The sequence below is a fragment of the Mobula birostris genome, chromosome 6, assembly GCF_030028105.1.
Source record: "Mobula birostris isolate sMobBir1 chromosome 6, sMobBir1.hap1, whole genome shotgun sequence".
NCBI lineage: Eukaryota > Metazoa > Chordata > Chondrichthyes > Myliobatiformes > Myliobatidae > Mobula > Mobula birostris.
Window position 1 is genome coordinate 137,086,857 of NC_092375.1, and position 14,533 is coordinate 137,101,389.

General features: G+C 41.2%; 1 protein-coding gene across 2 annotated transcripts in view; it reads right to left on the reverse strand.

Moving 5' to 3' along the window:
• Nucleotides 1-3,368: 3,368 nt before the first annotated feature.
• Nucleotides 3,369-14,533, reverse strand: part of tmem237b (transmembrane protein 237b) — a 42,676-nt gene continuing 31,511 nt past the window's right edge. For both annotated transcript variants that reach the window (XM_072261439.1, XM_072261438.1), the window contains exons 10-13: nucleotides 11,373-11,446; nucleotides 10,751-10,850; nucleotides 8,309-8,430; nucleotides 3,369-5,501 (exon numbers count right to left, since the gene is read on the reverse strand). In XM_072261439.1, coding sequence (XP_072117540.1) covers nucleotides 5,434-5,501; nucleotides 8,309-8,430; nucleotides 10,751-10,850; nucleotides 11,373-11,446 — 364 coding nt within the window. In that variant the 3' untranslated portion in view covers nucleotides 3,369-5,433. The remainder of the gene's footprint in view (nucleotides 5,502-8,308; nucleotides 8,431-10,750; nucleotides 10,851-11,372; nucleotides 11,447-14,533) is intronic.

Below are 14,533 nucleotides of genomic sequence, written 5' to 3' on the forward strand. Positions count from 1 at the left end.
TTAGCTATTCCTGAATCGTTGTGTGTGTGCCTTCAGGCTCCTCTACCTCCTCCCTGATGGTAACAATGAGAAGAGTGTATGTCCTGGCTGATGGGGTCCTTAAAGATGGATGCCACCTTTTTGAGGCATAGCGCCTTGAAGATGTCCTGGATGATGGGGAGCGGAGTACCCATGGTAGAGCTGAGTTTAGAACTTTCTGCAGCTTATTTCAATCCTGTGCAGTGCTACCTCCCTTACCATAGTAGAAATATCTTTGCTGATATACCTTATCTCGTCAAACTCCTAATGAAATATAGTTGCCGTTGTGCCATGTATCTATTTTTTGCCTGTCTATATCGTATTTTATGTTGTACGTTTATTATAGGTAATTCATCACGTGGTAGGAGTGAATTAATATAGCTACATATTCACACTGACTAAGTTCAGTATTAGTCTAGTTAGAGCCAACGATATGATCCTCAGAGATACTGACACCCAGGAACTTGAAATTGCTCACCCTTTCCACTTCTGATCCCTCTATAAAGGACCGGTGTGTGTTTCTTCATCTTACCCTTTCTGAAGTTCACAATCAATCTTTGTTCTTATTGATGTTGAGTGCAAGGTTGTTGCTGCGACATCACTCAACCAGCTGATCTATCTCATTCCTGTCGCCTTCTTGCAACCTTTCAGTCTAAACCAGGTTTTTTCAGTGTCCCGAACCCCACCAGTCATACAATCACAATCATTGTAAACCTGAAATAAGAGAAAATCTGCAGATGCTGAAAATCTGAGCAACACACACAAAATGCTGGAAGAACGCAGCAGGCCAGGCAGCATCAATGGAAAAATGTACGGTCGACGTTTCAGGCCAAAACTGTTCGGCAGGCCATGTAAACCTGACAGGCCAAAATCTAAGAAATAGCAAACAGTACTAAACATTTCTTTGCAGATATGAGGTTATGGGGTGGAAGCAAACTCAGCTAATGAAAATCCATTCAAAATATACTGGCCATTTTAGGGTTCTTATTATCCCCTTAACCATATCCTGCTCCCTTCTTCCCAGTGAGATCAAGCATCTGACCTTTATGCAGGATGCAAGCTGGCTGTAGGCTATAAATTAATTTTTTCATAACTGGCATTTGGATGTACAGAAACAAGAGAAAATCTGCAGATACTGTACTGGAAATCCAAGCAACACACACAAAATGCCGGAGGAACTCAGCAGAACAGGCAACATCTATGGAGAAGAGTACAGTCACCTTTTGGGCCGCAACCCTTATTTACTTTAATGGATTGTTGATTTATAGCTAAGCAGGTGCCACTACACTGGACCCTCAGCTAGTCATATTCCAAATTCTTGTCAGATCGCCGGCAGGTGGTAAGAGTGGGCTCCCTCACCTCTACCCCTCTGACCCCCAACATAGGTGCCCTTCAGGGCTGTGTTCTAAGCCCCTTCTTTTAATCTCTGTACACCCATGACTCTGTCGCCATCCACAGCTCCAATCTGCTAATTAAAATTTGCTGACAACACCACACTGATTGGCCTGATCTCAAATAATAATGAGGCAGCCTACAGAGAAGAAGTCATCACCCTGACATAGTGGTGTCAAGAAAACAACCTCTCCCTCAATGTCACAAAAACAAAGGAGCTGGTTGTGGATTACAGAAGAAATGGAGACAGGCTAACTCCCATTGACATCAATGGATCTGGGGTTGAGAATGTGAACAGCTTTAGGTTCCTCGGCATACACATCACTGAAGATCTCACATGGTCTGTACACACCAGCTGTGTGGTGAAGAAGTTTGGTATTGGCCCCTAAATCCAAATAACTTTCTACGGGGGCACAATTGAGAGCATCCTGACTGGCTGCATCACTACCTAGTATGGGAACTGTACTTCCCTCAATCGCAGGACTCTGCAGAGAGTGGTGCGGACAGCCCAGCACATCTGTAGATGTGAACTTCCCACTATTCAGGACTTTTACAAATACAGGTGTGTAAAAAGGGCCCAAAGGATCATTGGGGACCCGATTCACCCCAATCACAAACTGTTCCAGCTGCTACCATCCGGGAAACAGTACCACAGCATAAAAGCCAGGACCAACAGGCTCCAGGACATCATCTTCCACCAGGCCATCCGACTGATTAATTCATGCTGATACAATTATATTTCTATGTTACATTGACTGTCCTGTTGTAGATAACATTTATTATAAATTAGAGTTGTATAAATTGCACATTTAGATGGAGACGTAAAGATTTTTACTCCTCATGCATATGAAGGATGTAAGTAATAAAGTCAATTCAATTCAATTAATGGCATGGTTCATGGAGGAAGTTTTCCCCATTTTCACTACCATTTGTCTGTAAAAGTGTTTTGTCAGTTCAGTCCTGACTGCACTGGTTCTCATTTTAAAATCAAGGTTCCCTTGTACTCTATTCAACTCATGATTGTACAGCTTTCCCAATTTTGTAACATGAACCTGTGACATCAAGTTATTTAAAACGTGAGGTTGAGTAAGTTAATTCTCATTGGCTGGCATCTTGGGAAATAATTGTTTTTCATTCAGCCAAATCATTTTTACAGGTGGCTGCCTTGCTTGCAGTTAAGCTTCCCAATCCTTACCCAAAAGAAGGAAGGTGGCTGCGTGTGACCAGTCTCTCTCTCTCGCTCAATGCTGCCAGAATGTTGGGTCTTAGGCAAGGTTTAATCGATGCGGTTTGTGGGTTGGACTCTATAGTTCATTTTATGATGTCTTTCTGGTTTCCAGTTACTTTTTTTCTTTGCTATTTTGTGCAATTTTGATCAGGGTGGACTGGCTCTGCAACGAACGACACAGTGCTAAATTGAACTGGACATTCCTAGTCTGTTTCAATGACTTTGTGGTTTGATGTTTTATATTCTGTGTTTATCACTTGTTTTTTGCCGTTTGCACAATTTGTTCTTTTTTTGACATGTTGGGTGGTTGATGTTTTCATCAAATGGGTTCCATAGTGTTTCTCAATTTCATGGCTGCCTGCCGGAGGACGAATCTGAAAGTTGTATACCGTATACACACTTTGAATCTTGTCTGGTGTGCTCTCATAGACTTCAATATCTTGTACCGAAATACGAACCACAGTTTCTGCAGGTGACTGCTTTCAAGTAAATTCAAATAAATAACAGAAGGATCAGGGGCTGCCTGAAGAAAATTTCACATACAGTGTCTATTCCTACACCCTTGAAATTGCTTACAATCAACTGTTCAGGAGAGGGGAAGAAAGTTGAGGTCAAGTAATTATACTTTGAAGCTTGCCTCTTCACATTTAGATATCATTAATATCACTTCTATTCAAATTCTTAATTTTAAAACAAATTTCAACATTTCAAACAAATTTAAAGAGATTTTTTTATTTACATACACAGTGCTTTCCACAGCATCATGTTATCCTGAATAATCCTGCAGCCAGTGAAGTGTTTCAGAAACAGCTGTTACATGGTGTGAAAAATACAGCAACCAATTTGTACAAATGCAAGCCGATGAACTAAGTGATCAGTATGTTTCGGTGATGCTAGTTGGAAAGAAAATATCTATAGATGTACCTGGAAACACAGATAGGCCTCCAATCCCAAGGAAGGCGACCACTGGGCTTCTGGCCTCCAGTCCTTTGGCCCCAGACTCACAGACATCAGGCCTCAACCTCCAGACTTGCCAAATGACACCACCCCACCCCACTGGGCCTCCAACTCTGGGACTTGCTGACCATGACTCACTAACCTCAGGATTCACTGGCCTTCTTTCTCAGAGCTCGCAGACCTCATTCCTCTATCCTTGAGGATCATAGGCTTCCAAACACAGAGCGCTTCGTCCTGAACACTGACCCCCACTCCTTTCCCCAACTCTACATTCACTGCTTCTCATCTTTCACTCCCACCCATCCTGAAACTAAACCCTAACCTGACCTCCAACCATCCCCCACACTGTTCCCAAAATTCATGCCTACCAACTTAAAAAAAACTTAGTCAGAGCCACAAACCCAACAGACATTGCAGCTCAGTGCCATCTTGTCAGTACAATTTATTTCTTTACTATTTGTTCATTTGTCTGGCTTGAACAACATGGCCTTTGGAAGGGACTATATCCTATGCTGATGTACAAACCCTTAAACAGAACCATGAACTTTTCTGGTGTCAATAACTACAAGTGCCATTAATAAGTGGAGGATGAGGACCTTGAGGTCATTTTTGCTTGGATATTGCTGCTTCAAGTTTATTGTCATTCAACCATACATATGTATACAGCTAAACAAAACATCACTCTTCTGCGGCCAAGGTGAAAAATGAAGTACATATAGTCACACAGTACACATATAATTATGATCCTCATACAGTTACATTAAGAGCAGCATCTATATGAATAATTAGATATTTATTTGATTTATTTAGTGATATAGCGCGGAGTAGGCCCTTTGAGCCACACTGCCCCTGCAGCTTTCCAACTAGCCCGATTAACGCTAACCTAATCACGGGACAATTTACAATGACGATTTAACCCACCCAATACATCTTTGGACCATGAGAGGAAACTGGAGGACCTGGAGAAAATCCACACATTCCATGGGGAGGACGTACAGAGACTCATTAAAGAACAGCACTGGAACTGAACTCTGGAACACCCCAAACTGTAATAGTGTCGTGCTATCCACCAGAAATGGGCACCATGGTAGTGTAGCGGTTAGCACTGCAGTATTACAGCTTGGGGCGATCCAGAGTTCATTTCTGTAAGGAGTCTCTACACATCATTTCTGAAACATCTGAATGGCCATTGTTTCTCGAGATACTGCTTTCATCACATTCTGAGATCCACATTTAATCCCATGCATCAGCATACATGCCCTTGATCGACCAACTGGAGTAGGTATGTTGCATTGTATCCAGTCACCTCTTTTCAGACATCAACAGGCTCCTTCTGCACTGTCCTACCAAACATACCTTGGACACTGTCCAAAACAGATTAAATAATGAATCAGGCTGCCCCCGTAGTGTCTCAAAATGCTTAGTAGTGTCACTCATGCACAATGCATCATCTTTTTCAGCCTTTTGTGTAAATGCCACTCCCATTATCTCTCCAAGATGGCCACATTAGTGGCAAATAGTACCAAATGATGGGCAGCTGGAATAATAAGCCTTGAGCTTTAACATTCATGGCTGCATTCAGAGGTGCCAGACAATGATCACTGCTCTACACTGAATTGCAAATGCTACAACATTTGTTGACCAACAAGCATTAATGTTAGGTTGGAACAATCACCTTCCAACAAGGTGAGGATCATCTTTGGTATAAAAAATGTAAATACCTACGCAATATAAATTCATCTTAAACAATACAAAAGGGTTTTCAAAGTAACCTACAGACAAACCATTCAGAGAGAATGTTTCATATATCTTCAATCAGCATTAAACCAGACACTGGTTTACGCTTGTGCTTTGGATTTCTCATTAGGTTCAACTGTTTCATTCAGAGCCAATCCAAACTCCACTTCTGCAAAAAGAAGCAAGCAAATTTATTACTGTGCATTATTACTTGGTCAATATTTAATTCTCTTCATTACATGTAGCAACAAAGCGGACAGTGTGATGGAGACAAACACTAGCATTTCTCCATTTTTCTGTAGTACACATTTTAGGTGAAACCTTTAAAGTGATACCATTTCAATAAACATCCTCAGGCAACCTCATTTTCATTTCTGAAGTAAAGATTTTGGTGATTAGTTAAAGAAATACATCAAATCCAGTCAATAGGAGGCAGCTCTTTAGTTCACCACACTGTCAATAATGGAAAAATACACCCCAACTGAAGTGTACCTTACCAATAGTAGTGATATATACAGGATACTAGGTTATAATCATACACTTACTTGGCTTCTACAAGTGCATTTACTACAGAATTCAAATTTTTGGAGTGTTTAATATACAACACAAGCAAGGGGAATGTTAAAATAGTCAAAACTAGGATAACAAAGTCATGGATGAGGGTTGGGTTTTCAGAAGGGCTGAGTCAAGAAATGAGGGGTTGGATTTTGCAGAGGAAGATGTGCTACATTGAAAAGGGATTCTTGGCGATAGGAAATTACTTTGAAAGTTTACAATCTCAAGTAGGATTTTAAAAAGCTAGAACATAATCAACTCCAGGCAAATACACTGTATTGGTCAATGGAGAAACTAAGGCTACGTCCACACTAAGCCGGATAATTTTGAAAACGCCGGTTTCGATTAAAAACGATAGGCGTCCACACTAAGCGTTTTTCGAAATATCTCTGTCCATATTAGATGGATATTTGGGCGAATCTCCTCCTACTGGGCATGTGCAGGACACACAGAAAACAAGAGGAAACGGTATACTTGGTGCGCGTTTGTCCAGTTACCGAGTAGAAAAACTTAAAAGGAATTGCTCTTGGCTTTCACTCAGGAGGACTTAAAACTAAAAAAAAACAAATACAGGAGCATATGGAGGCAACCGACAGGGAGTTCACGGACAGTATGACCCGGCTGACGACGAACATTGAAAAACTGACTAACTGTTGCATTAATAAAGCCCCTTGTTAAATGTATAAAACATGACTGCGTCAGTGTTATCTTGTATTTCCATACAATATTACATTAGGCTGTTACACATCTATTGTCAGAGAAGTACTTGCATAAATAGATAAACCACCTTGGTACTTGGGTTCTTGATCCTCCAAAATATTGCGCATGGAATTTAAACTGGAGATGGCAGAGGGTGTTTTCTGTCCTTACCTTCATACAAGCAAGGACAGAAAACAGGGCAAAGTGAGTATACTTATTTATTCAGTAAGCTATGGGTCAAAGTATTTGGTGAGTACATTTCTAACTCTTCTGGCTTCAGTCTCGTTGCCATCTGTTCTGAAATTGTTAGGTTCTGCGAAACACAGAATCAAATATTGCTGTGATGATTGTACGCTCTAAACAATAAAGTAGTAATAATAATAAGAAGAAGAAGAAGAAGAAAAAGAAAACAATGAAATGCCGTGCTGCCGCCATCTGTTCCGGCACGTAGTGACAGCGGTTTTAAAAAGCTCCGGTTACCCCGTACACACTGCAATGGATATTAGGCGTTTTCAGATTTATTCACTCTGGAGACCGTTTCTGAAAACTTCTGTTTTTGGGGGCTAAGAACACGGGTTCAGTGTGGACGGAGGGTCAAAATGAAGAGAAAAAGCTTCGTTTTCAAAATTATCCGGCGTAGTGTGGACGTAGCCTAAGCTCATGGATCATTAATACTTCAAGAAGCTACTAAAGACTGCAGATTTATGGTATTGTTTGATCAATACATTGGCTTCCAATTCACTAGAAAGTATCTGTTTATACATCAGAAAAACAGCAGAAATACACAATAATCCTATCAACAACCATGGAGCAAAATAATGACAGCAAGTATCTAATTTGGGTTTACACATTTTGTAAGGACCTTGTGTATACTAACAGCATTTTCTGTTTTTGACCTGCATATCCTTTTTCATTCTTAGTTTTATTTTTTTTCTCTCTATCCAAAGGACAATTTAAAATTCTTGTAGCTCTTCAGACCCAAGTATCACAACATCTAACTACTACTTACCAACTTAGCCTATTCTTATCTGGTTCACAGGAGAGTAATGACCTGGACTATGGGTCTTTTATTGATTCTTCTTCTTCTTCTTTTTATTCTTCTTATTCTTCAGATTCAATGCCTCTGCTTCCTCAGGAGTCTAAAGAAATTTGGCATGTCCCGTTGACCCTTACCAATTTTTAATCGATGCACAATAGAAAGCATTCCATCGGGATGCATAGCTGCTTGGTACGGCAACTACTCTGCACGTGGTCACAAGAAACTTCAGAGAGTTGTGGACATAGCTCAGCACATCAAGGACACCAGCCTCCCCTCCATGGACTTCTTGCTGCCTCAGTAAAGCAGGCATCATAAACAAGAACCCAACCACCACAGAATTCCCTCTTTCACTCTTCCATTAGGCAGAAATACAAAAGCCTAAAAGCACATACCACCAGACTCAAGGACAGCTTCTACCCTGCTGTTGTAAGACTATTAAATGGTTCACTAGTACAATAAAAAGGAATCATGACCTCACAATCTACCTTGTAATACCTAGCAATTTACCATCTACCTGTACTACACTTTCTCTGTAGCTGTTACAGTACATTCGCCTCGCTGCACTGTGTAATGATTTGATCTGTATAAACAGTATACAAGACAAGTGTTTCATTGTATCTTGGTAAATGTGCAATGAACTCATTCCAATTCCTTACCATCAATTGGAATCTTTGTTCACATACCTTCAGTATGATCAAGCATAGGCTGATAAGACAGGAAAATCCAGGCCAGTGAAACTAAGATGGTAGCTACTAGGTTTACTACAACCCAAGGGTGCAGAATCAAAAACTCTGATCTAGAAGTCCTGTGTAGTGTCAGATAGAGATTCATTTATTAACAAGAAATTCACCAAAACACAGTAAATTATATTCTTTACAGTGAACCAATGGAGCATGGTAATGAGGTTACACCATTAACCCCTGGTTAAGGTGGTCAAAATTAAAACTTAGGAATTTATTCCAACTTGACAAGTTGTGATCTTTGGTTGTTTAAAGGCCGCCATCAGAAAAATATAATTCTGAAAGCTGCTAGTTGTTGCAAGAACTTAGGGAACTGCCTGCCATTCTCTATCTCAGCGGTCCCCAACCACCAGGCCGCAGAGCGTGTGCTACCGGGCCGTGAGAAAATGATATGAGTCAGCTGCACCTTTCCTCATTCCCTGTCACGCACTGTTGAACTTGAACATAGGGTTGCCAACCGTCCCGTATTTGCCGGGACATCCCGTATATCAGGCTAAATTGGTTTGTCCCGTATTTCCCCCACTAAGGTAGAGCTTTCCTATGAAACCTTTCGTGCTGAAATGGCGTGAAGTGAAGAAGCAATTACCATTAATTTATAATGGGAAAAATTTTTGAGCGTTCCCACACCCAAAAAATAACCTAACAAATCATACCAAATAACACATAAAACTGAAAAAAATAACACTAACATATAGTAAAAGCAGAAATGATATGATAAATACACAGCCTATATAAAGTAGAAATAATGTACATACAATATAGTCCGAAAGATGAAGACAAAACTGATTTGTGGGAAAAAAAGTCGGCACCTACGTGCATGCGCACATCACATGCGCACACAGGTGCCCGTGCAAGGCTTCATGGTCATGGTAGTCTTTCCTGGGTAAAGTGTCCCGGGATTTGACTGCTACGTTTGTCCCTTATTTAGGAGTGAGAATGTTGGCAACCCTAACTGTAAAAGACAGGTTGAGGTGAATTTAACCCTACTTGAACACCGCTCCCCCACCCCAGTCCGCAAGAATATTGTCAATATTAAACTGGTCCGCGGTGCAAAAAAGGTTGGGGACCCCTGCTCTATCTAGTCTGAGTTGTGGATGATTATAGTTGAGCACCATGCTATTGATTCTTAATGTTGAAAAAGTAACCAGGAATAGGCAATACAAATGGATTTATGGTGTGACCTCATCACAAGAGCACGTTGATATTGTGGAGATTTTAATATTTGACACATTAAAATCCAATGGAGATCCACCCCAAAATTGAGGGGTAACAGTGATGATTTTGGTGCAATACTGCTGTTATTGGTGCAGAAGTTCAATGATGTCACTGAGGAAAACAAGAAGCCCCATGATCAGAAGGGGTAGGATATCCAATGCCTCAACAGCTGCAGTACCAAGTTCAAATTCAGAAAGAAAATTCCTGTTAAATTATCGGGGGGGGGGGGGCAGACATTTGTCAATAAACAAAACCAAAAACTGGTTCTCTCATTTTTATAGTCCTTTCACATTTAACAGTAAGAGCAACTGATCAGTTAGCACAATAATTAATGTACATAGGGGAAAAAACATCAAAAGTTCAATCAGAAAAATGAAACAGGCCCTAGCTCAAAACTTACAATCTAACAGTATCAAGCAGAAATAATTTAATGTTGCCCAGAGAAAAACTGCAAACTAATAACTTGCTCTCATTTTCTCCCACCCTAACCCTCATTGCCAATTTCCACGGCTACTCTAAAGGAGCCTTTGGAATGTACTGTACAGTATCATGTCAAAGCCCAGACAGTGTATATTGTGTTGCTAGTGACCAAATTGGTGGCTGAGTCCAAGGAATCATGTCTTCCCTTAGGTGGGCTCGTTCATGATATAGCAGAAGCAGTTGTTTAGAGGCACAACCTTCATTCAGCAAGATACCAAATGTTCTTGGATTCCTCTGACATTTACACAATGACTGTTCTCACTGCTACAATGTTTATTCAATGAGACCAGAGGAGTCAGGTAACACTTATTACTCAACATCTCACATCCACCACCCACCACAATGTCACCACTTTTCATTTCATAGAACATTACAAGAAGTGTAGCTTATTATATAACAATATAGCACATGTCCTATATAGTCTCAGAAGTCCAGCAGCCAGAGTTGTAAAGCACAGAAATAAGCCTTTTGACCAAACTTGTCCATACCAACCAAAGTGCCTTCCTGGGCTAGTCCCACCTGGGGTAGGTGGAGGGGTGACAGGGTGCATGGGAGAGAACGAACAGAAAACAATACAGGTGTGCAGTGCACGTGCACATGCACGTAACAAGAGCAAATAAGACAACATACCAAAACAGAATTCATGCATTTTGTTAGACATTTACATAATAGTTGTGGACTGCAACTTACCAAAGTGTGGCATTGGTGATATCTTGTGGTGACCGGTACCAGTTAAACTTGTCACTGGCCATCTGCTGGCTGAGTGATAGTATCAGAGCTGCGACATATACTGCCAATAGAAATTAAACTAAACTTTACCAACAAACCAAGGATGCAGTCTTCAATATTACAGATACTGTTCAACGATAGATTTGATAACCAGTCTCTGTTGTTAAAGGACAGTACTTTTGCAGAATTGTCAGGAGGAGAGATTGACCACAAGTTCTTTGGACCTTTGGCTTGAATGTAACCTACCTTTAATGTCCAGCTAACAATCCTTATTATGAGAAATTGAGGCCAGAAAGAATTTGGCATCTTTGGAACTACACCAAAATGCTCAAAGAACCAAAAAGGTACAACTTTTTCTTCACACTCGTTGAGCACTTCATCACCCATTCTCTTTTCAAGGAGCTCAATATGCAATTCTAATTATACAACACTAAGTAAAAGATCCACAAAACCAGTCAACAATGGACCAACAACGAAAGACAGCACGCAACTAGCCAGTGAAGGGCCAGACAATTCCGGAAAGCAACTGGTGAGCAAGGGGTTGTTTACATGGTATAACTGTATGACCAGTAAAACTACTTACAGAAAGAGGCAACTGCTGTGGGGTCCAGTGTCACCATTCTGCGGAGTGTCATTGATGCATCAGCCATGTTAAGCCTGAGGAAAGCGGAACAAGTAGTAATAAAATTAAATTTCAGTTGAAACTCATTAGTTTATTTCATAGATTCCATCAATCTGCAACATCCCCACCTCAGATAATCATTCATTGACTACAAGGCCAGTTGAAAACTTACCTCCACCTTCTCCAATCCCACCAATGGGTCTCATTTCCTTCCATCAAAGCAAGAGAAACTGGAGGTCAAACAGCTATTTGCATCCCTCAGATTATAGATGATCCGCTATTTCACAATCCAAATAGCCCTCTATTCACTTGAATTGCTGGTGGTGCAAAGCAAGGTGGCAGTATGTGCTGCGAAGAGGACACAAAGGGGCTTGAAAGGAATGTAGGTAGGGCCAGGATGTGGCGGATGGAATATAGTGTTGAAAAATGTGATTTTTGTCTGTTGTTTAGATAATTAAAAAAATAATTACAGTGTTGAATTGGGAAGAATGAGAAGTAATCACATTGTACCTACAAATTTCTAAAGGGCTGGATAGCGGAGATTGTGAGCTTATGTTTCTCCTGGGTAAGGTATTCAGAACCTGAACTTGTCTCAAAACAAATATCATTATTCAGAATAGTGATAAGTAGAAAGATTGTTGGAAGCAAGCTGCAATTCTGCAGTGAAAAAGATTAAATGGAGTTTTGGCGTGATATAAAGAGGACAACAAAGAGGTAGTCATGGGGAGGCAGAGGAGGTACAGGATTGCTTCGGATCCGTGGACTGGGCCATATTCAAGGACTCAGTGGATCTGAATGAATAACCACAGTTGTAACGGACTTTATAAAAACAGTCGCAGATGAGTGTGCCCACACAAAATCATTCAGAATCTTCCCCACCAGTAGCCCTGGGTGAACCATGGCATCTGCAATCTGCTGTGGGACAGATCAGAAGCATTCAGGTCTGCCCAACAAGTAGGATGCAAGAGGTCCAGGTACGATTTCCAGAAAGCCATCTCATGGATGAAGTGGCAATTCTGGACTAAACTTCATTCAATGAAGGATGCTCAACAGCTGTGGCAGGGCTTGAATAATATCACCTCTTATGAAGTGAAACCAAGCTACATAGGTGACAACAGGGCTTCACTCCCAGGTGAGTGCAATACCTTTTACGCTTGCTTTGACTGTCAAAACATGGAGGAACTTTCATGTACTCCCACAGCCCCCGATGACCCTGTGATGTCAGTCTCTGAGGCCAATGTGAGAGCATCCTTCAGGATGGTGAACCCACAGAAAGCTCCTGGCCCATATCAGGTACCTAGTTGAATACTACAGACCCGTGCTAATCAGCTGGCTGGAATATTCACTGATAGCTTTAACCCTTCACTTTGACAGTCTGAGGTATCCACCTGCTTCAAGCAAGCTTCAGTTACACTGGTGCCTCAGAAAAACGTGTTAACCTGCCTCAATGACTATCGTTTAGTAGCACTTATATCCACTTGATGAAGTGTTTTGAGAGGTTGGTGATGAAACACATCAACTCCTGCCTGGGAAGTGACTTGAGTCCACTCCAATTTGCCTACTGGCATAACAGATCCACAGCAGATTTCATTTCATTGGCTCTTTACTCAACCTTGGAACACCTAGACATAATAAACTTACGTACATCAGGATGCTCTTCATTGACTACAATTCAGCATTCAGTACTATCATCCTCACAAAACTAATCAATAAGCATCAAGACCTTGGCCTCAATACCTCCTTGTGCAATTGGATACTTAATTTCCTTTCTTGCAGACAATCCACATTCTCCATCGGCACAGGTGCACCACAATGCCGCTGCTTAGCCCCCTGCTCTACTCTTTTTACACTTATGACTGTGTGGTTAAGTACAGCTCCAAAGCCATATTTAAGTTTGCTGATGACACTACTGTCGTTGACCAAATCAAAAGTTGTGACAAATCAGCATATAGGAGGGAGATTGAGTGGTGTCACAACAACCACCTCTTACTCAATGTCAGCAAGACAAAGGAGCTGATTATTGACTTAAGAAGGAGGAAACCAGAGGTCCATGAGCTGGTCCTCATCGCGGGATCAGAGGTGGAGAGGGTTAGCAGTTTGAAATTCCTCATTTGAGAGGCCATGTCCTGGGCCCACAAAACCCTTCACTCCATAAAGCAATGAGGCACTATCCTAAACATGCAATCACCCCATCGCTGGTTGCAGTCTGTATCATTTTAAAAACAGAAAATGGCTTCACAGCCCAAAATCGTGGTTTTGAGTATCCAGAAAAGGAACAACCAAATAAGTTGAGGGTCAAATTTGATTTGCACCAACTTTTCTGTTGGCCCAGCATAGAGTGGCCATTATTCTCAAACTGCAAGCTGCAAGTCACTAGGTGCAGTACAAGAAGCCTTTCTCCAAGATCTTGCAGCAGCATAAATATCTCAGAGGAAGTTAAACTGGGAATATGACTTAGTGGGTGAGATTAGGTAAAGAGGGAGCTGGAGCTGCTTGCATGCAGGATGGAGCTAACAAAGAGAATGACTGTGAACAGTCATGATAGAAAGTCAACAGATGGAAACCTACAGGGGGGAAAATAAATGCCTTGGGCTCTCCAGCGAAGGCCAAGGTAAAGTGTAGCCTTTTAATCACCAAGACAGGTCTTTACTCACAATTAATATTTGTTTTCATGTTTTGTTGGCTTTGTACGCCATAGGATTTTACTGTACATGTCCCACATAGAGCTACATATTACCTGTACAAGAGGCAACAATAAACTTTTCTCATAAGCTTCTGTTCCAACTTGAAAATGGTCTACACATGAAGAATCTGGGAATGCTTGACTCGGAAGTATAAAGGCAGAAAACACACAGCAAAGACACAATTGGCACAGATTAATCTACTCATATCATCAAGTGTAGTGATACTCAAGGGTTCAGACAAAGGCAGCAAATGATTGGTGTTGCATTCCTTCATCAGGGGACAGGAACATGGCTCCAGCAACACCCAAACTTCTGAAGAAGAGGGCAGCTCACTTCCTAGTGGTAAACAAATTGCATATATCCATTATGGAAGGTGAACCCCTCAGATTTGGGGCCCACATCTTGTGAAATGGTCAGGGATTTGTTATTTTTGACAAA